The following is a 26,669-nucleotide window of genomic DNA, read 5'->3' as shown; positions in this document are numbered from 1 at the left end:
TCAAGTCTGCCCCTGGGCCCAAGCATGTATTAAGTTCCAACTTCGTTTTGCATAGTCTCTTGGTTGATCTCGTAGTGCTTCTGCTAGTGAATCCAGTTCTATAATGTCCAACAGCTTCTTCAGGAGCTCCTCCATTGTAGGTACGTCTTCACTTTTCCATTTTTGGGCCCAGAGTGACCTAGCTGCTATCAATATATACATCAAACAATATTTAATTTTCTTGTCAGTAATTTCTGGCATAATGTTTAATAATGCTATTTCAGGTTTAAAATTTAATTTCTTTTGAATAATTCCTTTTATCATTTCCCACAACTATAACCAATAAACCCTGGCTTTTTCACATGACCACCACATATGATAATAAGTTCCCTCATTATGTTTCCAACACCTCCTCTTTTAGCTCCGTTTTTTCTATTTTCCTTCTTTTTTAAGGTTCTTGTCCTTGTACTGCCTCTCCCTAGAACCTGCACAGTTTTCCAACAAAGATGCTTAAGCCTTTGTCCAGTCCTCATCAGAGGGTTTGCCAACATTGAGTCCCTTACTTTTTATAAATATTTGATGACTAAATGAATTGTTTCCTTTCACAAAACTGTAGCTCAGATCTTTGGTGGGGGGTGGGGCTAAAGCAGTGATTCAAGAAGCTAAAATGCAAACACATTTCAACATTATGCCAACTGGTACCACTTGAGTGCAGATCTTACTGGGATTTCCATCAACATTTGACTTCTCACTTCTCTTCCATTCAAGTAATCAGCAGCTCTTTAACACAAGATTTAAAAAATTGTTCAAAATCCTTCAAGAACCCTTTAAAACCCTTTTAAGGTGATCACCTGTTTCATTTTCTATTTTCCCTTTGTTTCAGTATACTAAAGCTAAATTGAAAGCTTTCAGTGGCAGCAGACATCTGCCATCAATCTACTTTGGAAATCAGCTGCCTTCAAAAACTACTCTTACAAATTTGGAAGCAACCACTGAAATGAACTTCTGTTTTGGATTTTTATGGTTTGGGGGGTTTTATCAACTGAAAGAATGCTTAAACTGACAACTTCTGATACAGCATGGATCCACTGCTTTCTGCTTCAGCTCTCTTTACAATTCCTTTAAAAATCAGGCAGAATCCCCTTCAAAATTATCTTATTTGTGAATGCTTTTGCTTGTTTATCAGTGAAATAGCACTAAATTGAAATCTTCCAAATTGATAATCTCTTGCCAACTGAACTTTCCCATTGGGTCAAAGTAAAATAAAACAAGCAGGTTTTAAAAATCACAGAAAAACAGGTTGTGTTTTGTTTTGTTGGTCTTGTCACTGTTGCAGTCCATAGGTATCAGTTTAAGAGCTGCATAGTCAGCTCAGTGGGAAAAATACTGGCATCGATGCCCAAAACAGAGAACAAACATTCTATCTGGAGAAGACTTTGGCTTCCAACAGTATAAATAGCCACTGTGAGATATTTGCATTTTTCACTTGCAAGTATATTTTTTCTCATACCATTAGCAGTGGCTGAGTTTTTAAAACTGAGTATACCAATTAAATCCTTTTGGGTACTTTGGTTCAAATGAAGCCAAGTGCATAAAGTGCTCTATGTATTTTAGTTGCTATCCTCCTGCAGTAAAACATTTACAAGGTTAATCTGCCCCCAAGGTAAGAAGATTTGTACACTTTTTTTGGTCTTTCCTTCAGTTCCAGTTGTTTTCCTCAGTGCACCTCCATTTTTCCACTAGAAGTAATCAGTGCCAAGAAACAAACTCTGAGAGACAGGCTGACATTAAAACACATTTAGCTGAGAAGGCTTCCCATACAATAAGATGCTGATAACAAAACTGCTCCACCAGACAGAAATAATGTTGTGTTCCTAGGCTGTAAATGACTTCACTCTATAATAATGTATGTCTTTTTTTTTAAAGTCCTCCAGTTGATTCAATAACAAATAGTTTCTATAGCAGCACAAATTATTTCGTATGTGTGGAATACTGTAAATGCCTTATGACAGGGGTGATAGTAGTGGAGCCCCAAATTGTCCATTGCTCTTTTTACTAATATTTAGTATAGAAGGTAGATGTCACTCAGGGATAGACAAGATGGATTGGATTGATGCTCTTGTAACTCCTTGCCATTGGAACATGTGGAGGAAAGAAGCTTGTCTACCTCTAATCTAAGCTATTGGAAATAAAGACAGAAATTTAACATTCAGAGCCTTGTACTAAAGCAGAATGGGGTTTCTCTTTATATATTTCATGTTACTGGAATCATCCCACCTCATTCACAGAATTTTACACAGGGTCCAGATATTGAGTGCCATGTAAACTTTTAAAGTGCAACTGATACCATTTTGCAGTTACGAAATGAAAACATACTTCTTTTTTCTCACCTTTTCCCCACAGACAATCTGTTCAAGAGGAAACAACACAATAGCTGCACAATGCCTTTTGAGTGGTAGCACTACATGTCCTATCAATCTCCACAATTAACTCATTTGCAAAGACACTGCAGGGTTCCAAGATGTCATACTTCCTTATTACTGACTGTGCCAACTAAGGCTTTTAGGATGGCCAAAATTTTTGGAGGGCTAAAGAGAAACTTTGGATTAAAAGGTCATCTTTAGGATAGTTTTCTCTTGATCCTAGATGTCCACTCCAGTTTGAGAAAGGGCTGTAACTTGTAGCATACTCAGATGCTTTGGATGCAAAAGCCCCAATTCTTGCATCTTCATTCTTCCATCTTCACGACAAGTTTGGAAATAATCCTTTCTGGAATAGCTGTTGCCATTAGATGCAGATTATAGTGAGGAACCAAAATTTATATTTTGGTTGAATGTGAGAACTAGTTGGAGTGATATGAAAGATGACTGTGGGTTATGAGATATTTTAAAAATGCTTTAGTTCACAGTAGTAATTCCTGCCCAACCCTTTAATTACAGTAATTTACCAATCTTTGCACCAAAAAGACAAATGGAGTAGCTGAAAATTAAATGGAATTTGTGTTACTCTACAATGAGCAATGTTTTTCTTAAAAATTTTTTTTAATCAGCTACGTAAAAGCATAGCCAATACATGGGTGTGCAAGAGGCAATATCACAGGGCTCAAAGTTCTTAATTTAGCACAGATCAATGTAGAGACAAAACTGAGATGTTTCCTTTCAAACGGTGAAAATGAAATGTTTTAGTACAGATCCTGCTACAGTGAGTGAATGAGTTATGTATTTTAGTTAAGTTGGCTGACAGGTGTCACAGTGAATAGCAGCTCTTCCACTAAACCATCAACGACACACTGCACACATTAATTCAAGGAACATAACACAAATATTTCACCACCAAATTGATGCAACTTGAGGTTTTGTATTGAATCATGCAGCTGTATGAAGTGGCTTACAAATGTGAATCAACTTGTTTCCTTTCTTTCTGTGGCCATGACAAAAGCAGCACTCAGAAATTTTGTAAGCATTTTTCTAGCACTCATTACACCCACATCTTGGTTTTCCCTCTGAAGATCCCAAGAAAGCTTATATGTAGTTTTAAAGAATTCTCCCACATAGACAGCTGAATGTCCAAAATCAAATCTGCTTAACTTGGAGAGCTGAGTGGCATCACATATCATGCAACCATTCATTTGGCACTCCTCTCTCTTAGTTCACTGTTCTTTGTCTGGAACCAATTTCAAAACTATGAAAGTAGAGTATCAGTCACTGGGTATGATCACTAGTTGGTCTTTAATTGACATTTACAATCTACTGCAATAGCTAAAATGTAATCCCAGCTTTACAGATGTAAGGATGGATACATTGTTTAGTTCTGCTGTTACATGCTGTCTAGTTGTCTCCAATTTACAGTGATTCTAGGAATGAGTGTCCTCCAAAACATTCTTCAACAACTCTGCTCATCTCTTCTAACACTGTGGTTCTTTTGTAGTCGATCCATCTCACATTTGATCTTCCTCTTTTCCTACTGTCTTCAACGTTTCCAAGCATTATTGTCTTTTGCAGCGAAACTTGCCTTCTCATGGCCTCTTGCCCATAGCAGAACAGCCTGTTTCATTATTTTTGCTTTCAGAGAAAGTTTTGATTTGCTTTAGAATCTGCAGGTTCATCTTTCTAGTACTCCACCTTTCCTCTAACATCATACATAATATTCAGGAACATAATCATGTGGATGATCTTGGCCTTGGTCCCCAGCAACACATCCTTGCACTTGAGGATCTTTTTCTGGTTCATTCATAGTTGTCCTTCTAAGTCTCTCTTATGATTTCTTGGCTGCAGTCTCCATTTGGACTGATGACTGAACCAAGTATACAAAATCTTCAAAAATTTCAGTTTCTTCATTTTTCACTTTAAAATTCTTTAGTTTTTCTGTAGCCATGATTTTTGTCTTAAAGTTCAGTCCTCTGGGACTTTCTTCTTTAATTACAAGTCCTTTCAGGTCATTGCTGTTTTCTGCCAACAAGATAGTGTCAACTGCATATTTTAAATTATTGTTTCTTCCATCAATATTTTCTCTCTTCCATCTGTGCCTAGTCCACCTTTCTGAATATGTTCTGCATACAGCTCAAGCAGACAGGGAGATACAATACTCCTTTGTCTGACACCTTTGCCTGTAAGAAACCATTCCTACAATAACTTCTTGTTCATAATACAGGTTATGAATTGAAACAATCAAATGCTGAAACCAGTTTCTTGCAGAACCAGAGCTTCTCATGATCCACAAAGTCAAGGGCTGTGCTATAGTCTATAAAACATAAGACTTATTTTCTTCTGAAACTTTGTTGTGCGCCAGTAGCCAGCATATATTTGTGATGTGATGTGATCTTACATGCCTTTTTTTCCTTTTTGGGAGCCCTCTGGTGCAGTGGTTAAACTGCAGCCAAAATTCTGCTCACAATCAGGATTCAATCCCAGGCAGCTGGCTTGAGGCTGACCCAGCCTTCCAAGGTCGGTAAACTGAGTACCCAGCTCTTGGGGGGGGGGAATGTGCCCTGCATAATTAAACTGTACAAGTAGCATGCTTTGGGGAGGGGGAATTTGAAATCCATCTTGAACATCAAGCATGTCTCACTCTACGTAGGGTAAAAATCTGTTGCAACACCCTGAGCATCATTTTGCTAGCATAGGAAATTACTGCACTCCTTGGCATCTCCTACAGTTACTGCATTCTTTGGCATCTCCTTTCTTGGGGACTGGAATCTATATTTAATGTTTCCAGTCTGTGGGCCATTGTTTTGTTTTCCATATTTTTGGCATATTCCTATTAGGACTTTGACAGATTCAGTCTCTTCAGCTTGAAATAGTTCTATCTGTATTCTAATTCATACCTTGCTGAATTATTTTTTTCTGAGTGCTTTCAAAACAGCTTCCACTTCACTTTCTAAAGCTGTCGGTTCTTTGTCATAGGTTTTCTCTTCAAAGGAAACTGTCAAACTTTTAAACTTTTCAGTAGAAGTCCCCAACTTGCTGTTTTCACCTTCTCTTTAATTTACCCTGGTCAAATAGTGTGCCTCCCTGTTTGCCTTTCAGCATTCGTGATCTAGGTTTAAGTTTCCTTTTGAATTTTTAGATCTTCTGGAAGAGAGTTCTTGTTTTCCCCCCTTTGGTTGTTCTCTTGTATTTCTTTGCACTGAATCTTGTAATGGTTCTTTGTCTCTACATGAGGCACTGAAAAGTTTCATTCAAAATTCTCACCCTACTTCTGTCACCTTTTACTTTTGCTTCTCATCATCCTTAACAATTTTTTCTTCCATCATCCATCTAGATTTTTCTTTTCTTTTTATTACAGGAATAGTCTTTTCTCATTCTTCCCTAATAACATACTGTATCTGTTTTCAAGCCACAGTTCTTTTGATCATGGTACATTAAGTTTAGTAATGCAAATCTGTTCTTAATGCAGCCTTTAAATTCTTTAGAAATGCAATTTAACTATATTTTCGCACAGTTATTTTTCAGCATTACTCTGTTGGAAATTAACAGTTCCACAATCTGTTCCTGGTCTTGTTTTGGCAGAAAAATTGCAGCCTCTCCATCTCCTGCTTCTGATTATATAGTTTATTTGATTTCTATATTGGTCAGCTGTTGATACCCATGCGATATACAGATTGTTGTCTTCACTGAACTCTTGAGTTGTTCTCCTGCTTCATTTCTGACTTCTAGGGCAAATTCAACAAAAATTAGTTTTGCCTTATTTCTTTTAGATTTCAGTCACCTATGATTATCAGCACCTTGTGTTTTGGTGTGTGATCAATTTTCCCCTGAATGCTTGCATAAAAGCTTCCATTTTCTTCTTCAGCATCCGCAGCATAGATTTGAATGAGTTATATTGATGCTGCATCTCTATAACTGCCTAAATTCTTTATTTCCCAATGCCTTATTACTTTCAGTTGTTGCACAACTTGTAACTGAGACCCACTCTTTCAGCCTGAAGGGCATTGTTTGTGAGCAACAGTCGCAGGTTGCCATATTTTTCCCAAAAGTCTCTTCATATGGCAAACAACTAATACTCGTTCTACCTCAAATATCTTCTCAGTGATTGAGACAGGACAAGGGAAATGAGAGTACCACATATGCTGTTCAGTTAGAACAAATTTAAGATATATAGGCCACAGTGCCTTAATTGGGAATAGCCAAAATCTATATCATATATCTATATCATAGTCGCGATGTAGCTTTTAAAAACTAGATATGGCTGAAACGGACAGAAAAAGCAAAAATAATCAGAACTGGTCATCTTCAGTTTTGCGTTTTATGAGTTGCATAGCAGTAATGTCGATTAAGTCTCACTAGGAAACAGGTTGGTTACATGGCACAACCAGAGGTAATGGTAAAAAAAAGCAAGATAAATGGCTGTTCTTCCTGTTTTACAATGTCAAAGCCAAATAAATGAGGTCTTTTTCAGAGTTGTAGTAGCAAATCTATAGAACAGCTTCCTAAGAGAAGTTAATCTTTTGTCATTCTTTGCCTGCTTTTAAATGGGATAAAAAAACCACTCTGAAAGCCATTTTAATTGAGCTTTCAATGTACCTTTAGTCAGCTGCTGTTGATATGGTTTCCATCACCTCATTTTATGATTGTTTTACCACTGTTGTATTGATGACTTTTCAAATATCCTTGTGGTTTGTTTTTTTTCAATTGCAGATCACCCCAAATTTGAATGTATAATAGAAAGCCAAGATATACATGTCAAAATAAAGATAGGCAAAGACTACAGTCCATCAGAAAACATGCTGAAAGAAAATAGTATGTTTATTTCCTTCCATTCGCAGTACAAAACACCATAAAATACCAATGTTGACAAAAAAGGGGGTCATCACTGATTTTAAATTAATCTGAGATATGCTTTATTTTCAAACACTATTTTTTGTACTTTACCTTGTTGCATTATCAGCCTATTTGGGAAATTTAACCAGGTCCAGCTTTTAAGCACAGGCAGATCCATCACGTTAACGTAGGCAAAACACATTCCTTTCTCAAGTCAATTTATTTATCCAATGGCTCTCTATTCACATACATACCTCCTCCTCTTGCAGAAGTAGGTGGGTATTGGTGACTCTGATTATGTTGTATTATGCTTGCCACTTCCCCGCTCAGAAAACAACTATCTCACACAAAGGATTCTTGTGCCTCTGCTAAATGTTTCGACATAAGAGCCTGAAAGTAAGTTTTTTGGGCTGTCAAGTCTAGGATCCTGCAGTGAACCAGCGACCATGATGACCAGAGTGGAACAGCAGCATGCACATGAACTCACAGAGGGCCAGGGCTACCACCAAAAGCCACTCTATATATCTAGAAAGTTCCAAAGGAATGCTTCTGTGCAGACACAGACCCATTAGTACACATACATAGAGACAAAAAAGTACATATTCCAAACTCTATTATATATTACAGCTTTAATTCTTGCAGGTGCAAACCAAGACAATGAAAACTGAAAATTACCTTACCATGCTTTATTACCTAATTGCATACTGCACTTTACATTAAAACATGCTTTCTCGTTAAGCTGAAGAGACTAAGACTGCCATGTTCAATTTGATTGCACACTGACTACTCTCAATGATCTCTGGATATTGAGAGAGATAAAAGTCTAACATAAGTCTATAAAACTGCGTCTTTTTCTTCATTGACAGTTTCCATTCTTTTTCCTATTGATTTTTGCTTGTTGTACATTTTTTGTGGGCAATACAGTAATGGAGAAAGCTTCCCAATTCTATAATCTAGTAGATGCAAGAATGAACATTATGAAGGGCAGGAGGATTCTGATGCATGAAAAGACTTGTATTTTACAAAGCCCTGGGAAGCAGAATGGGGATAATCTGTACATAGACTTGCCCTCAGGTCTTTCATGGGATTAAAAGCAAAAGAGCAAAGTGTGCAATTTATATACTACCCCATAGCACTTAAAACACTTTCTAGGCATTTTACAATTTAATTTTGCAGGCTACAACTCCTATAAGAACCAGCTAACATAGTCGATGTTTAAAGCCCATAGAGACACAAAAACATCTTGAGAGCTCAGATTGGGAAGGCAGGATAATACTCTTACAAAATGCATGTCTGTGAAGGCTGAACCACCTCATATCAAGACTGGAAACTAGGTGCTGCTGTTAGTACAACAGAGTTGTCAAGAACAGCACATCGAAGTGCTTCCTCTTATGACAATCAATACATTTTAAAGAGAAAAGTAATAGGGTACAATTAGGAGCACTACTGAGCGGAAGACCTATCACACTGATAGCCAACATGGAAGCGCCTCTGAAGTGCAAATGTAGCAGAAGATCCAATCGCAGTCACTCCATACTGTGTAGACCCTCCTCCCTCCTCCTGGAATACTTGCCTGTCTTGTACTTCTCAGGGGGAGGAGGCCAAACCCAAGCAGCCAAGTGTTTACAAAGCAGCTCTAGCTTGGAAAAAGAAACCTGGGATATGCTCACGAGTCACAGAACAGATTTGTTCTTGAGAGTATTCTAATGGGACACAATTCAAGTAAATAAAATGTGTTGCTATAGAAACATGAGATTTAAAAGTAGAACCAAAAACATACCAACAAAACTGTTTCTATTTCTAAGTATTTGACCAGAAAAGGCAAACTGGGTGATAACTGTGTTAAGTAAGTGATGCCGGTACTTGATGTATTTCTAACTGTCTTGCCATTCTTCATTATAATGTCACATGTCAACCCTTTGGGAAAATACACTGCCCTGGGCCACTTGTACGCATTAAAGTTAGTTCTCCAGTGCCTTAACTTCTTTTCTGCCACTAGGCATGTATGTCATTGGGCCCTCACATTAGGAATTTGGTAACTCGGCCAAATTGATCACTCAGACTGTCCTCTTAAAGAGGATAACAGAAGGAGATGGAATGGTGCTAACCTGGCAGTGTGATAAAAATGCATGAATGACTAAGTGAAGATAGCTCAGAACAGAAATGCTTAAATAGCAAAAGGACCAGGAAGATAAAAATTGTAGAGGAGGTAGGGAATTAGGTTTGTTTTTCCTCATGTTTTGCTCTATAATATTTTGATTCTGGGATGGGAAAGGGGCACTAAAACAATGACTGGTTATTTTGCCTCACAATGTTTCTTTAACTTGTAATCACCAGCAACAGTGATAAGGTTGCAACTGCAAATGTTTCTTTAACTTGTAATCACCAGCAACAGTGATAAGGTTGCAACTGCAAACTCAGTTTAGTGATGGGAGAGGCAGGAGGTTGATAGTTGGCACTTAAAGAATCTAATGAGCAAGGGAAAGGGTTAAGCTCTCAGCTCCACCCACTGCAAAAAACACACACACAACCACCCACCCACCCACCCACCCACACACACACACACACACACACTATATATATATATATATATTCCAGCAGTTTTATCAGAGACTTCCAGGAAAACAACATCATTAGATTTTCTCGAAGTTGCTTGGGTTCACGAGAGTGAAGATTATAGATTGGGGATTCTCAAACTCTTCTGGCCCAGGAAGTGTCTTGAACTGCAGCCTACATGGTTAGGTTCCATGCATTTTTTCATATGTCTCTTTTCTTGATCTCCTTTGTTTTCAAACAGACACGAAAGAACTTCATCAATGTTACCTACTTACTTACTTTAGGTTGGATCAAGTATCAGTTACAGTTCATGACACACCAGTTGACAACTAAGGATCTAAAGTACCCATTCTCAATGGGGACCCCTGGCAAAATTTGACGGGGCAACAAACTGGAAAGAGTTCTTCACACACCACCTTATATAAAATCCTAATTTGGACTTTATTTCTTTCATATTGTGGTTATGGCTGTGGCCAAAAAAAGGTAGAAGACAGCTCATCTAAAGAAGGCACAAAGGGAACCTTTGGCTCTCCAGATACTTTGGCCTGCAATTGCCCTTGGCCCCACATAGCATGGTCAATGCTATGAGATTCTAGGAGGTGTCATCCAAAATGTAGGGGGCCAAAGCCTTTTCGGCTTTGGCTACCTACAGAACGTTTCCCATTTTTAATCAGTTCTTTCCTTCTTTCTGATGTTAATCCTTAGTGCGATATAATTCATTCTTAAATATGTATCCTCTCTTTGGCTAAACATCAAGCTATTCTCTTTATCACTTTTATACAAAAATAAGTCCTACACAGTTGTGTTGTACCCATAGTGGCATAGGAACTGATTGTTTGCAGTCACAAAAATCACTAAAAGTAACAATTTGTATATAGTAGAGGATTACCTTAGTCTGTACCCAAGGAGGAGACATTTCTAGGCATGGTACAGAGATGGGCTGAAGAGTTGTCAGTATATTTTCTGAAGAATTACTTAGATAAGTAATGCTGAGGTTCTCATCTGCTTTCACTGAATGACACACATATCTAACCATCAACAAATAATATGCACTCTATTTTTAATGCATGATTTAATATGTTGTTCCTTTTAACATTCTGTTATACATCCCTTCCCTTACTATGACAAAAAAAATTAGTCAATGTAGTCCTGTGACAAGATCAACTCACAATCACCAAAGAAAACCAAATTCCTCAGGAGCTGTGGCAGAATTCTGCAAAAATGTCTTGATCATAATTTCTAGACTATTACATGTAAGACTCTCTGTTTGCCATGCCAGTCTCCTGGGCCCCACCACTGAGACTTAAATGAGCAGGAGAATCCCTGCTGATACAGTGGTGCACTGCATGACGGGAAAATCGCTTTTAAGCAAAATCGTCGTCATGCGAAAAGCCATTTCCCATTGGAATGCACTGAAACTCGTTTAATGCATTCCAATGGGGAAATTACCTCATCATCCAGCAAAGATTGCCCATGGGGAAGCCATTTTCTGAGCGCCGATCAGCTGTTTTGCGGAGCCAGAAAAATCGGCGTCTTGTGAACAAACGGTTGCCATGCCCATAGGAACGACTGTTTTGCGAATCGCTATAGCGATCGCAAAAAGTCACCGTCCTGCAGATTTGTCATACAGCGGGGTCGTCGTCTAGCGAGGTACCACTGTATATCTGATCAGTAATTGGAAATGAAAGCAGCTAGACCAAGGACTTTATTTGCCACTTTCTGAAAAACTTTAAATCCTCCTCAACTGGGGAGGGTGAAGCCGCTATAACTAAATGGGGCAGGGAGCCAATAATGTCAGAAAAGGCCTCCATCTGATATTATCCAGCTTTAGCAGATGGGTGACATAGTAGATCCCAGGCAGAAAAACTCCAACTCAATTTCTGGCATTTTTAGCCAAAATATTTCTTCAGATCAGAGCTGGGAGAAGCCCTTTCCCAAGAATGTGGGAAACTACCACCAGTGAGTGCATGGGGTAAGATGGGCCTATGGCTTGACATTTTAAAAGCCACAATGTCATGCTCATTCTCACCTCCAGAAAAAACTCTTACTGGGAAGGAGAAGGTGCTATTTATCTAACCACAGGGACATAATTAGCTCATTTTATTTTCCTAAACAATAATTCTGAGAGCATTAAGAACATACCAATAACATGGAGACAGTAAGTAAATATAACAATAAAGATGGAGATAAGAGTTTCTGAAACCTGTTACTGTTCTGTGTATCTTCTTATACATCATTTTATGATACCTGTGACTCCCTACTTCAAATCTGCCTTTCTCCTTCTCACATCAAGTTTTTCAGAATTCTAAGCTGACCTGGACTTATTGGGCATGATTGCAGTACTGCAAGTTATATTCATACTATCTTGTCCAGTTAACGAAGAAGATTCTTATTCACATATATGAAACAAATGAAAGGACAGAACATGGCACAAAAACAAAAATATAAGAAGGCAGTTGGTATTCTCTGCCAGGAAAATCTCAGCATTACCAGAAACAACTAGTTAAAGATGGTATTAATAAATTAACCAAGCCTCAGATCTGATTCAAAAGAGCCTTATCAAAAATGAATGCTCTAACAAACGAACATACTGTTCAACAAAACAAAATCAATTTCTATCAAGCATCGTGCATTAGCAAGCAGTCCCATAAAATGCACCACTCATCATTAGGCAGTTGAAACAATTAGTAGCTTTCATTTTAGCAACATTTTCCTTTTCTCTCTCATACATGAATAGCCAATCACCAAACCCAACTGGGCTGTTTTGCTCAGACCAGAATTAACCTTTGGGCTCAGTAGCAGGAGTGGGCATCACAGATTCTCTCAGTCATGTATGCATTGCCTCAGGGTCTGGATACATAGTCCTAAACGTCAAATTTATACGTGGTTCCCGAGAGTGATAGTCCTTGGGTACACGGTGCTGAAATATAAAAACCAAAACAGAGTCCACGTGTGGTATATGCTAAATTTATAGGAATATAGAAGTATCAACATTTTTCTCTGCTTCTGCAAAGAAATTTTCACATTCTTCACAATTTATACTTCAGATCAAAAGGCTGAGGTTCTACACAGCTTTTAATATAAATATGTTAGGTAGTTCAGTTGTATAGGCATCTAGCTGTGGAGCCAGAAGTTAGGAGTTTCATTCCCCACTGTGCCTCTTTGACAGGGGCTGGGCTCAACAATCCACAGGGTCCTTTTCAACTTGGCAGTTTTAAGATGATGCTGACAATTATATGTATTCATACACTTAAATATACAAATACCCCTTAGCTTCCTTTTGTTCTATTTTCTGGAAATCAGCTTTCTCGTTTTGATAACGAGTATTCTGTGTTTATCCCAGATCACTGAATACTACTTCATTAGTATAGGCCAGAATCTTATTACCAATTTATACTTGTCTAATGGAAATTGTTTGACGAATTGCAATAAATTGCTGCTCTTTACACATGATACCAGCTGCATTTCTGAGTTTGCACTCAATTGGTTGTGCACTTATCCAGATATAAATGATGCCCTTAAAATTTGAATCAGCAATAGGATTCTGATGATAGTTGGGGACCTTAATCCATTGCAACTGATTTTTAAAGCTTAAAATTTGTAGAAATTAGAATTTATACCTTCAGAACAGTGTCTGGAGCCTTGTGAATCCAGAAACACTGGGCCAGCTGGATCAATGGTCTTAGTATACACTGGCTTCCTAGGTTATTACATTTAGGTCTGGAATGGTGGTCAATTCTACCCTTCATCCCCACTCTGTTTAAGAAACAGTCTTGTGAGCCAAGTGTGAGAAGTGGTTCTTTCTTATTGGTAAACTCTCCATGTCTCTCTGCCTATAAGTGTTCCAACTGCTAATTAACTTATAATCACAAGTTCCCCAATGGTTATCTAGTGAAGGAGATAACATACCACTATGTTATCGCCTTTCCTTTACTCTGTAATAAACCATTTATGCTACCTGTGTTTAGAACAGGCTCACCTGCCAGTCTTCTTGAGTAGCTCCTTCCATCATGAGCAAAGTTCCATGATCTAGTGGTATATGTACTCTCTGCACATAAGTATAGTCATTGTTATCTTCCTGAAAAGACAAATGTTTAATATGATCAGTGTATGAACAGCTGCTCATAGAAGGGTTTTCTAGTCTAATCGTTCTGTAGCACAATCACCACTTTCACTTACTATGCTATAAATCTCACCCCTTCTCCAGAGGGAGGACAGAAAATCTCATCCCTTCTCCAGAGGGAGGACAGAGCTTGAGAATAGGATATTAGCCTTTAGAGTATGGGGGGGGTGGGGGTGGGAAGAGAGAATAAACTCAGTGCAGAACTAAATAAGTGATGACTGTTCTATTGCTTGTCCTCTTCTTTCCCAACTCAGAATATTTTTTTAGGGTTAAGATTAGAAGAGTCCCTCATCCAGGCCAGTACTGATTAATGCAAGAGGCAACCATAGATGAATCACTGATGATGCAGCCCTGGAAGAAGCTGCCCAGCATGAATTTGGCTGGATGATGTGTCTGGACAAACAATTGCCCAGATGGCTATGGCTGGATATTTTGTCAGGCATCAGTCAAGGAATGGGACGAAACCAGAACAGCAATGACCTCAGAAAGCACTTAGGCACAGACTAGGAAGCACGAAGTACAGCATTCATTGAGCAGGAATGCATTCCTAACAGAGAAATGAAATTTTGTTAGCATGTTGACCAGGTGCCCCATGTTTTCATCATAATCAATGCATTCAAGTCTGGTCTTTATTAATAACTATTTCATCATCACTACTGTGACACCTATATTTGTATCATGTTCTTCTGCCAAGGAGCTCAGGATGAAGGACACACAAATACATAACTTTCATCAGGCAGCTTAACAGAGCTGGACTTGCCTGGCTATAGTAGAACTCTGTTATATTCTCTCTGCTTAATAAAATAAATACTTGCACAGTTAATTATCACACCTGAAATGGAATATTCTACAGTTAAGACATCTCCATACCCCTGAACCATGGAGCTTAAAGATTCTTCTTTGAAGTCTTCAAGTTTCAAGGTCAATCAGAAAAGTCAACATGGCATTTCTATAGTATCATCGCAGTAGTCAATACAAATTCTGCCTCAACAACCAGAAAACCCAATTTTCAAATCTATACTCCCAAGACTGCCCCCGCTAAAGATAATAATAGCTTCAAACATGGTATCATAACTGACATCCAGTGCTTGAGCCATCTTTGTTAACAGGTCTACATAACTCATTTCAAGTTGGATAACCTTTCATTTCCAAAGCATCACCAGCATAAGCTCTAGTCTCTGCTACAATTACAGTACCACACTGTTTACTGCTTCTTTTACACCTACATGTAGATTTTCTGCTCCGAGTAGTGATCTACAAAAACCCAAATGACAACCTAATAATGTTCTCTCAAGTTATTGGATTTCAGTTCCCTTCAGCCCCAATGGTAAAGGTTGATGAAAGTTCTACTCCAACCTTTGGCAGGCTACAAATTCACCACACTGCATTTACAAGGAATTTACCATCTTTCCCTTTCCACATAGGATGTTTCTTTGTAGTAAACCTTTGCACTACATTGGGACTTGCTTTTACAGGCTGAGATTTTCAGTGTCTCCATATTAACGAAGCAAAATATCTGCTCTGTTTTCCAGAATCGCCTTTCTTTTACTCTGTAATAAATAAGATACTTCACATTCCACAGTGCCAAGGAAGACAACACCTTGCTTGGTATTTTACTGGAAAAACAAAGTTATCCAGAGGCTGAGTTTCCAATGGTATTTACCACCAGTATTTCCAGTACATTATGAACACCCCATTATTATCTAACACAGAGGTTGTCAACCCCCGGTCTGCAACTTGGTGCCGGTCCGTGGCCTGAGCCAGACCGGGCTGTGGAGACAGACCTTCCACCCCCCACTAGTATTCCCCTCCCCACAGCTGCTTTACGCACACACACACGTGCCAGCACCAGCATGAGCACTCCCCCATCCCTTCGTGCACACACCCGCGCAAAGGGATGGGCATTCGCGCAAGGTCATGCAGGTGCTTCTGTGCATGCATGAAGGGGTGAGAGCGCGCTCACACCCGCGCTCCCCCACCACTTTGCGCATGTGCCCGAGAGCATGCACATGCAAAAGTGTGTGGAGGTGCCCCGCCTTCCTGAGAGGCTCAGCCGGTCCGTGGTCTCAAAAAAGGTTGGAGTTTGCTGATCTAACACATACATCCCAATTCCTCCTCCTGCCCCCTCCCCACTGTTTCCTTGGTTACAAACTAACTGCTGCTTGCCAACTAGCGATTATAGCTCAGTTTCATAGCATACACTGCAGTGTAGATTTAAAGCTGGCAAGTTAACAGCACTGAACTAATTCCCCAAGCAAACACAGGGCTCTGCAGCAAAGAAACGGGAGGGGGGAGGGAGGGCAGTGGGATTTTTATTTTTGGCAGATCTCAGGATCTGCCACTTAAAACAATATGCCAGGTTCTTTCCAAATCTAAAGGCCACTCTATAGGTTGCAAAATTAGCCACGATGTCACTACTTTTAAATTCCAAGTACAGTACACTTCCTATATTTATGCCATCTAGAAGTGACCACAAATGAATCTGGTTCTTCGAAAAAGTGTGTTGAACAGAAAAAGGAGACTCCCTGCCTGTCTCATATTAAGGCTTAGCATTGCACCTAATAACAAAGCTAGGAACCCTAAAGCAACAAATCCTTTGTTAACCATGTAAAAGTGCACAAGTAAAAGTACGAGTCAGCTTGTAAGCAAAGGTGAGAGCTAATACAGGAGCAACATTCTTCAGTGAAGAATGAACCAATAAGACTTCTCTGGATGATATTCATGGAAATGGCATCAGACATAGGTCACAGAGGATTATATGCTCCCTTGTGTTATTTTCAGGTTTTGCTCAAATTATACTGTGCACTACTCCCTGAACTGATTTTTGAATTTTGGGGACTATTAAGGGAAATACTGTATGGGACTCTTGCCTTTGAAAGGCAAACAGAAAAGTCCCCCCCCTAACATTGCCATTCCCCCAATCCTGGAGCAAAGCTATAATGTTTTAACTAAACCAATTGCTTGTTGGGTTTTTTTTGTTTTTTTTTTTTAGTGTTAGGAGGTTAGGAATGTCTTCTCTCGCACACCTCCTAGCAGAATGTCTATCCAGGGTTTAGTCTCTCATTCAGCTACAAAGACTCCCTCCCACCCCACATTTTATCAGCTGCACTGGGTCTCCATCCACTTCCAGCTTCAATTAAAATGGCTGTTTTAACCGTTCACCCTTCTTAATAGCTTGGGACAAGCATAGCTGAAGGTTCACTTTCCTCCATATCTATTTCGTTTCGTTTAGTCGTGTCCGACTCTTCATGACCCCATGGACCAGAGCACGCCAGGCCCTCCTATCTTCCACTGCCCCCCGGAGTTGTGTCAAATTCATGTTGGTAGCTTCGATGACATTGTCCAACCATCTCATCCTCTGTCGTCCCCTTCTCCTCCTGCCTTCACACTTTCCTAACATCAAGGTCTTTTCCAAGGAGTCTTCTCTTCTCATGAGATGGCCAAAGTACTGGAGCCTCAGCTTCAGAATCTGTCCTTCCAGTGAGCACTCAGGGTTGATTTCCTTTAGAATTGATAGGTTAGTTCTCCTTGCAGTCCAGGGGACTCTCAAGAGCCTCCTCCAACACCACAATTCAAAAGCATCAATTCTTCGGCGGTCAGCTTTCTTTATGGTCCAGCTCTCACTTCCATACATAACTAATGGAAAAACCATAGCTTTGACTATGCGGACTTTCGTTGGCAAAGTGATGTCTCTGCTTTTTAAGATGCTGTCAAGGTTTGTCATCGCTTTCCTCCCAAGAAGCAGGTGTCTTTTAATTTCGTGGCTGCTGTCTCCATCTGCAGTGATCATGGAGCCCAAGAAAGTAAAATCTGTCACTGCCTCCATATATTCCCCTTCTATTTGCCAGGAGGTGACAGGACAAGTGGCCTCAGGTCTTAAGAACCACTCTAGAGGCCTTGCTCTGTGTGTGCATCTGTCAGATGAGATGAGGCAGGTGGTACTTGGGAAAGGACACTCTCAGTGGTGCAACCCTGGCTCTCCAGAGAATCTTGATACTTCTCTGTAGTCTTGAGCAATGTTCTCTCTAAGCTGTGCATGTGTTTGCCCAGAGCTCCATTGGGGTTGCGCATGGTCACCTGGCAAGCTGCCCAGTCCCAGAGTGCCCCAGAAAAAGGGATGGTAAACCACCTGAGTATTCTATATGTAGAAAACTCTAGCAAGTGTCATCCTCAATTAGAATTAATTTGACACCATGTAATAATAATTATTATTAGTGGGTTATTCTACCAAAGCCTGTAATTATCGAACTTTAAATTAAGCTTAGGTTACAGTTTGAGGCAAAAGGGAGAAATCTGTAATGAGATTACCTGTTGGTTTAAACCAGTTCAACTGAAGTTGTGCCAGCAACTGCTTACCTGTGACTGCAGAACTAGATGAGAAGAAATACAGAATTCTCTCATGTTTTGACTTGCATTTTTCAAACAACATCTTTAAGAGCGGAAAGTGGCAGCATTCAAGAAATAAGCAAGAGATCTAAGCCACAGATCTTTCCCACAGTCGTGTGTTTATAGCTCACAACTGCTTGCTTTGCAAGGCTAAGATCCATACTGCTATGTAAAATAACTATAAATCTCTTGGTTTAAGGTTCTACAGAAGTCTTTGCTGGATCTAAGGATGAAATTCATTCTGACTGCCATGAATGGTGGATGACAGAAGCAGAGAAATGAGCACTTTCACCTGCCCATAGGGTGCCACACAATCTGGGATGAGTTCAACAGGCAGAGGAAATTTACTGACAGGCATGCTTCTAGGCAGCTTTGAACAAGAGAACATAGTGAGGCCTATGACAAAGTGCTTGTTAAATCTCCCTTGACATGAAACATGAAACTAAAAAGGGTTCTGAGATAAAATGCTAAGAACATTAATCCTTGATCTTTCTAAATATTCAAAACTGCATGGTGAATCGCTATGAATACCCAGGATTTTTTGGCAGGGTGGCAGGGAGAAAGAACAATACCTTTAAATTGTTCTTCATAGTATTATGCCAAATAGATTTTTAAAAAAACTTACATTATCAGTTTCATCCACAGTCTTCACTTCAAACAGCCCAAGATTGACTATCAATTTTTGACTGTCAATTTTTGGCCATAATGACCAAAATCCTTTTGCATAGTTATGCAAATACATAACTTCTGGAGGAAATTTGCCCCAAGTTAAAAAATCATGCTGAATCATGCAGTTCAATATGCAACTGACAATGTCCATGGTGATTTCGTAACTTAGGGCAATGTGCCTCCACATGTTACATTGTTTGTGCTATGACAGCATAACTAAGTGAGAGAATTTGGGCCAATACGTATCATCACAGCAGGTATCATGACAATGACCATCTCTCGGGCAGGGAAATTTGCTCAGGCAGCCAGTTCATTTCCTTTGATTCTCTGTCCAGAATCTTAACCTTGACCAAGATAAGTAACAGCAAAGTCCTATTTTGACACATTAGTAACATCCACAGAACTAAACACAGCATAAGCAGCATCAGTGAATGAGTTCAGAAACATATTTAAGTATGCAGATAATTCTGTTCAAAGAATAGAACATGTTTGAGGCCACAAATGGCCAATCATTCCAGAGACTATGCACTGAGCTTTGAACAAACAAATGAATTTCTTTCTGGCAGGAATATGTACTCGCACTACAGAAACAAACATTACTGACTCCATTCCTCAATCAGCATTTCTCTTATATGCAGCATCTCTTATGCAACAGTCAGTAACCAGTGCAAGGTAATTGTTGTGACTGGCTTCTAGGATTTATACCATTCTAGTACTTTTCCAGGGAAATGATGTTGTCAGCTGAGACAGACCCACAAGGCATCACACATATTCTGCATATAGCAGACTCTGCTGGTCAGTAGCCTTGGGTCTAGCATAATAAAGAAAACAAACACAACTGCTTGTCAAAGGCCATTATGTAAGGACATTACAGGAATAAAAGAATCCATTACGAAGGTTTATGCAAATATCGCATTTCAGTCTTCCAGTTTCAGCATCAACAAACATTTGCTCAGAACACGGAAGCATGCTTCAGAAGAAAGCTCTGACCACTACAACCATCCCAGAACCCATCAGAAGCCACACTAGCCCTGAAAACTTCACGAAACCTTCAGACTTCTTTAAAAACAAAAGAAATTTCCAAATTTCCTGCATTCTTTACTGTGTATAGGCTTGGGGGTGTCGAGGGAGGGGTTTTTCAAAACATGATGCATATTAATAAACTGCCAAAAAAACATGGTCTCCATTCATTGATTACATCTATAAGCAACCAAAATCATTCCAATACCTTTAGGCGTAATCTGAGTTATTAGGGGTAGAGGGAGGTATGGTGATGGCACAGTTCCTACTCATTTCAGAATGGTGAACAGATGTTTGAAGCTGTTCACTGTTCTGGCACTGTGACTACCTATCAGACTCGAGGTTGCCAGATAAGCCATCCCTCCAATCTAAATCTGGTGTTATTGAATGCCAGATCTGTATCCAATAAGTCCCAGATTATTCAAGATCTTATTCTGGAGGAGGATGCAGATCCGGCATACATCACTGAAACTTGGATGGGCAGGAAAGGGGGCGTTCCCTTGACCCTTGCCTGTCCTCCCGGTTATACAGTCCAACACTAGGGCAGACCAGAGAAAGAAAGAAAGAAAGAAAGAAAGAAAGAAAGAAAGAAAGAAAGAGAGAGAGAGAGAGAGAGAGAGAGAAGTACCATTGTTTATAGAAACACTCTAGAGGTTTGTATTTGCAAAGGCTTTCACGGCCAGGGTCTAATGGTTGTTGTGGGTTTTTCAGGCTCTTTGGCCGTGTTCTGAAGGTTGTTCTTCCTAACGTTTTGCCAGTCTCTGTGGCCGGCATCTTCAGAGGACAGCACTCTAGAGGTTGTTAGGTGCTCTACGGTGGTGAAGCCAGGTCTGGAGGCCCTCCACATGTTGATTGGGGCCAGGGATGGTCTTGGTATCTTGCTGGGTTACCACGCTCCCTGTGACCCAGCCATTTCCTTACTGGCAGACCTAGTCTCTGCAGCACTGTTGGAATCCCCGAGGCTTCTGGTCTTGGGTGATTTCAACATCCATGCAGAGGCGGAGGTTTCTGGTCCTGCTCTTGAGTTCTTGGAAATTATGGCTTCCTTGGACATGTTAACAGCCCCACCCACGTGGGCGGTCACACGCTAGACCTGGTGTTCTCCACCGAGCGGAGTGAGTGTGGTCTGATGGTGACTTGACCTTGTGTCAGTTCCCTTGTCATGGTTGGATCACTGCCTAAGAAAATGCAACCTCTCAGTGGCTCTCTTTCCCTGCAGGGAGTAAAGACCTATTTTAATGGTCCACGCTCAAAGGCTACTGGATCCTATAGGATTCCAGGACTCCATGAGAAGGATTCCGGCTGATCTGACAGGCCTGTCGAGGCTCTGGCTGATAGCTGGCTTGCCACCGCCACCAGGACTGTTGACACGATCACTCCTAAACGCCGTCACTGTTGCAGAGCTCATCCAGCACCCTGGTTTAACCAGCAGCTGCAGAATAGAAGGCCTGAGTGCAATTGGAGATGGAACCCGACAGAATATAATTGGAAAGCTGTCAGGATCATGACTAATCATTATCTTACTAAGGTGAGGGCTGGGCTGCCAGTCAAGCTCACTTCGCTGCCCGGATAAGCGAAGCTTCAAATCAGCAGGCAGAACTTTTCTGTATAGCCTGCGATCTATCTGGAATTGGTCTAAGTGATAGGCTTCCTACTAGTATTTGACCTGACCAATTTGCAGAATTTTAAAATCTAAAGTGGAGGCCATCTGCTGGGAGCTCTCTCCTTTTTTGAACATAGATCGAGCAGAGATGTCCAGCACTCCGCCTTGCCTGATGAGACTCGATCTCTTTCAGCCTCTGACACCAGATATGGTGGACAAAGCGCTTGACCACTGTAATGCCACCACCTCCTCCCTTGACCCTTGCCCAGCCTGGCTCATCAAAGCAGCCAGGCCTATAACAACTGAATGGGCCACTGCAATAATTGATGGGTCTCTCCAGGAGATACTCATTAGGCCCATTAGAAAGAAACCAAGTTTGGCAGCGGAGAACAATGGCAATTACAGGCCTGTCGCCAATGTTTCTTTCCTCAGCAAAGTGGGACAGAGGTTGGTGGCTGACCAGCTTCAGGCCTTTTTGGATTAAACCAATGCCCTGGATACATTTTAGTCGGGCTTCAGGCCACACCAAGGTACGGAAACTGCATTGGTCGCCCTGTTTGATGACCTACTGAGGGAGGTCAACAAGGGCAAAACGTCTCTGTTGGTACTCCTCGATATCTCAGCCACCTTCGATATTGTCGACCACGGTATCCTCCTGGGGAGGCTCTCCATGTTGGGAATTGGTGGTCTGGCACTTGCCTGGCTCCGATCCTTCTTGGAGGACTGTCCTCAGAGAGTACAGACTGGGGAGAGTATTTCGGCCCCGTGGAGTCTCAACTGTGGGGTTCTGTAGGGCTCGGTTATCTCCCCATGCTGTTTAATATCTATTATGAGGCTGCTGGGTGGGGTCATCAGGGGGTGTGGGGCTTTGTGTCATCAGTACTCTAATGACACCCAACTCTACATCTCCTTTTTTCCAACCACAGGGGATGCCATTCCGTCCCTTCAGCGCTGCCTGGAGTCTGTACTGCAATGGATGCAGGAGAATGAACTGAGGCTGAATCCAGACAAGACGGAGGTTCTGAGGGTGGGTGGCGCCTCCATTGGTGGTTTGGGAAACTCCCTCTCTTTTGGGGAAGTGACTCTCACCGCAAAGAATAAGGTTCATAGCTTGGGATTCTGGATCTGGATCTGGCACTCACCATGGAAACCCATGGTGTCAGTAGTCTGCTCTACCTATTTTCATCTCTTGCGGATTGCCCAGCTGCGTCCCTATCTTGATGTTGGGGTGCTCACCACTCTGGCCCATGCACTTGTAATCTCGAGATGTAACACACTCTACGTGGAGCTACCTTTGAGATTGATGCAGGAGCTTCAAATGGTACAGAATGCAGCAGCCAGACTTCTTACTGAGGTGAGAAAATATCAGCATATTTCCCCCACTCTGGCTGCCTTGCATTGGCTGCCTGCTAGCTTCCGCATTGATTTCAAACTGTTAATGATGACATATAAAGCCCTAACGGTTTAGGACCTCAATATCTAGCAGAACGCCTCCTCCCACCTAGATCTACCCGAATCAATCATTCTAGCCAGGAAGGGCGGCTGAGGGGCCTAAGGCTGAAGGAGAACAGGAGAGAAAGAACAAGAAACAGGGCCTTCTTGACAGTGGCCCCTCGCCTCTGGAACAGTCTACCCCCAGAGATCTGTCTGGCTCCCGTGTTGGGTGTTTTTAAGAGCAAACTTAAGACCTGGCTCTTTAGGCAGGCTTTTCCTCCTATCATCACTTGATTATTTTTCTGATCTTGAATTATATTATTGCTGTTGCTTTTATTTTATATATTGTTTTTACTTTTATCTATTATTGTTAGCCGTCCAGAGTAGACTTCAATCTAGATGGGTGGGCTATAAATAAATAAATAAATAAATTTAGTTTTGGAACAAAGCATCTTGACTGTCTTTTTGCATTGCTTGAGTCAAATAATGAACAACTGATAGTTAAATATTGTCAGTATGGCATAGTGTATGGAATGTCAGACTAGGATTCCGGAAACCTGGATTCAAACCATGCCCAGCCACAGACACGCACCAGGGGATGATAATGGCAAAAACACTGCTTAAATATATCACACCTCTTGAAAATCCTGTTAGGCAGATCTATTAGGGCTGCAGTAAATCAGATGGGACTTGACAGCACTTCATAAGTAAGACTCCTGTTTTATTAAGTAATTATGAACCGCCCCATAAACATCATTTTTAATATTTTATGGCGGTAGTCAAATACGTTTTCTAATTTCATTTACTATTGTTTTAGTTGTTTTCACCGCTCTTTACTACTGGCTGTACCATTTTTATAAATTAAAAATAACTGTTATGAAAGGGTTATTACTAGAGATGGGAGTATTTGTATTCGTATACAAATACCCCCACGCAGCTTGAGTTAACAAGGGTCTGTCCCCTGGAGCTGGACCATCCACTCACACATCCGGTGGTGGTGGTGGCCTCACTCACCCTTCCAATCACTCCCAGAGCCCCTCTCTCTTCCTGCTCGGCTAGCCACTCCAGGCAAGGGGAGGGAGGAGGAGACTTACTGCACAGCTGCCGAGCAGGAAAAGACCAGGTATCCGGGAGTGACTGGATCAGTGAGGCCACTGCCACTGGACGCGTGAGTGGACAGTCTGGCCCCAGGGGACAGACCCTCATAATTCCAGCTGCACAGGGATATTCATATTCATATACTGTACAAATATGAATACCCCCATCTCTAGTTACTACAACATTCTATACAACGTAGAGAGTCAACACACTCACAGGCAAAGGTTTCTTCCTCATCTCAAACATCCGGGTAGCACCAAAGCTGAGTGAAGCAATAACAGGATTTTGTCCCAATGCTGGCTCATCATCACTGTGCCAGTCAACACTGTCTTTTTCATTCCGATACAGGTTGCAGAGCAGAGAATTGAAGGTGTTTTTAGTGAAATCTTCAACACGATCTTTCAGCATAGTCAGTAGTGGATGCCACTGAAATCAACAGAATTACTTGAAAAGTTATTATTTTATCACTGCCAATACATTACAGTATCATGGAACAGTAGACAATAAAGTAACAAAATATACTATATATTAAAATACAAAACATTAAATAATCAATTAAAACAACCAAACTGTAGCATTTAAAATCAGATACTCAAAGCACAATTTTCAGATGGGCAGCAGAATTTATATTTCTCTTATATCCTCCCCCTTAGTGGAAACAGTACTACAGAATCAGTTCAAAAAGGCCTGTGTGAAGAGGAGGGTTTTTGACAGATGCTAAAAGCATGTAATGTTTGATATGTCTCTAATACCAGAAATGACAGCATTCCAAAAATCTGACTCAATTTACCTAGAGAGCTATAAAGGCATGAGGGGGAAATGCAAAGTATTTGAGTGAGGCGTGAAGCCCTAGGGACAGCAGGCAAAAATACTAAATGGTTCCACTAAGGTTTTAGCTAGCAACACTAAATACTGAAACAATGGCCTAAAACATTTCTCATTACTAGATATTTCACATTTCAAGCACCATCTTTCTGACTATATAGGCCCTGAACTGACATCAAACATTTCTGAAGACCAGGCTATCACCTTTCACACTTATACACAGACAAAATGCCATTCAAACACATACATTAATGTAGATGAATGGGAAAAGAAAACCATAAAGCTGTCTAATGGCATAACTATGGTCATGGCTTCAGAAATGCGTTAAGTACCATGTTTTCCCAAAAATAAGCCCTAACCCGAAAATAAGCCCTAGTATGATTTTTCAGGATGCTCATAATGTAAGCCCTACCCCCAGAATAAGCCCGAGTTAAGTGAAAGTCCACCCTCCACCATTACAGCAACCAGAAGATGACGACATGACTACATTTGAATAAATGTAGATAGTTGTACATGAAATAATAAAATATCCCCTGAAAATAAGCCCTAATACATTTTTGGAGCAAAAATTAATATAAGGCCCTGTCTTATTTTTGGGGAAACACAGTATATCCGTGCACAGGAAGTGCCATTTTCATGTATTTTATTTCAGCTTTTCATCCTTTTTGCTTGAAATTTTGAGATTTCTCAATGCACTTTCCTCCTGGAATGTTGAATCTTTGTCCATCTCTTTCCCAAGAACTCTTGTGATAGCAAGATGTTGCATCTACTATAGTCTCAATGCATCTAATGTACTATGGTGGGAAAGGAGTAAGTATAGAGAAAGAGAGCCAAAAGAAAAAATATGGTCTTCTCTAGTAATACACAGTAAATTCTGGTGAGCAAGCTATCTATACCCAAACATGCTTAGTGGTGCTTTGGAACATAAAAATAATATGAAGCGCTGTATTTGCTATTATTGAGGCATGCAAATAAGCTGTACACAAAATCAAATTTATCAGCCTCCATGGGATGCCAATTACCAATGCCACTATGCATAATTTGGAGCTTACTTAACAGTCTGCAACTTAATTCTAAATACTGGGTATGAAAGGCTGCTTTTTTCTGTATCTACATCCATATATACACACACCACTGTTCATACAATGTCCCGAAGTCTTTTTAATTTTCCAGATTCTGGAGATGTGCTGATCTTAACACAAAGCTCTTGGAGGCTCAGGTTTCTCATGCCTTAAGCAAACAGTCAGAGGATCCAAGTTCAGCTGACATCTGATAAGTTCCTTTCAGAACAGAATAGTGAGGAGAGTCTTCCTCTTGGTGACACCAAAGCTAGAACATGTTTCATATTATAAGATAATTTTAAATATGGTATATTCTAAATTAATATTCTACTCTGCTCATGCACAACTATCTATATGAAGTATTATTTCCAATACACCCTGCACTTCTTTAAGCATTCCCTACTACATGTGTCTTGTCTGCATTACAAAATTTAAACTAACACTCCTAAGGACTCCCTTGACTCCTAAGGATCTCTGGAAGTGTTAAAAGAAATTAGAGATTACTAGCAAAACATGTAGTGCTGTCTCAAGATGGCAGCACTCTAGACTTCAGCAAAACCATGTAACTTAAACTGATTTTGAACTGGTTCCAATATACAGAGCCATTCACTCATACTGTTAGGGAGATGATGTGATTGCCATCCCTTCTAATTAAG

At 40.4% G+C, this 26,669-nt stretch overlaps 1 protein-coding gene and 1 long non-coding RNA gene across 6 annotated transcripts in view; one reads left to right on the top strand and one right to left on the bottom strand.

The window, feature by feature from the left end:
• The first annotated feature begins 8,294 nt into the window (after positions 1-8,294).
• LOC144587886 (uncharacterized) lies at positions 8,295-10,978 on the top strand. Its single transcript, XR_013543081.1, has 2 exons — positions 8,295-9,588; positions 9,641-10,978. It is a non-coding gene; the product is annotated as an uncharacterized LOC144587886 (long non-coding RNA).
• The window catches only part of ALKBH3 (alkB homolog 3, alpha-ketoglutarate dependent dioxygenase), a 27,975-nt gene continuing 12,143 nt past the window's right edge, over positions 10,838-26,669 (bottom strand). For all 5 annotated transcript variants that reach the window (XM_020798271.3, XM_020798278.3, XM_072985965.2 and 2 more), the window contains 3 exons: positions 24,344-24,553; positions 13,774-13,872; positions 10,838-12,714 (listed from right to left, as the gene is read on the bottom strand). In XM_020798271.3, coding sequence (XP_020653930.3) covers positions 12,622-12,714; positions 13,774-13,872; positions 24,344-24,553 — 402 coding nt within the window. In that variant the 3' untranslated portion in view covers positions 10,838-12,621. The remainder of the gene's footprint in view (positions 12,715-13,773; positions 13,873-24,343; positions 24,554-26,669) is intronic.

Source organism: Pogona vitticeps, chromosome 1, assembly GCF_051106095.1.
Source record: "Pogona vitticeps strain Pit_001003342236 chromosome 1, PviZW2.1, whole genome shotgun sequence".
NCBI classification, from domain to species: Eukaryota; Metazoa; Chordata; class Lepidosauria; order Squamata; family Agamidae; genus Pogona; species Pogona vitticeps.
This window is presented reverse-complemented; position numbering and strand designations above follow the sequence as displayed.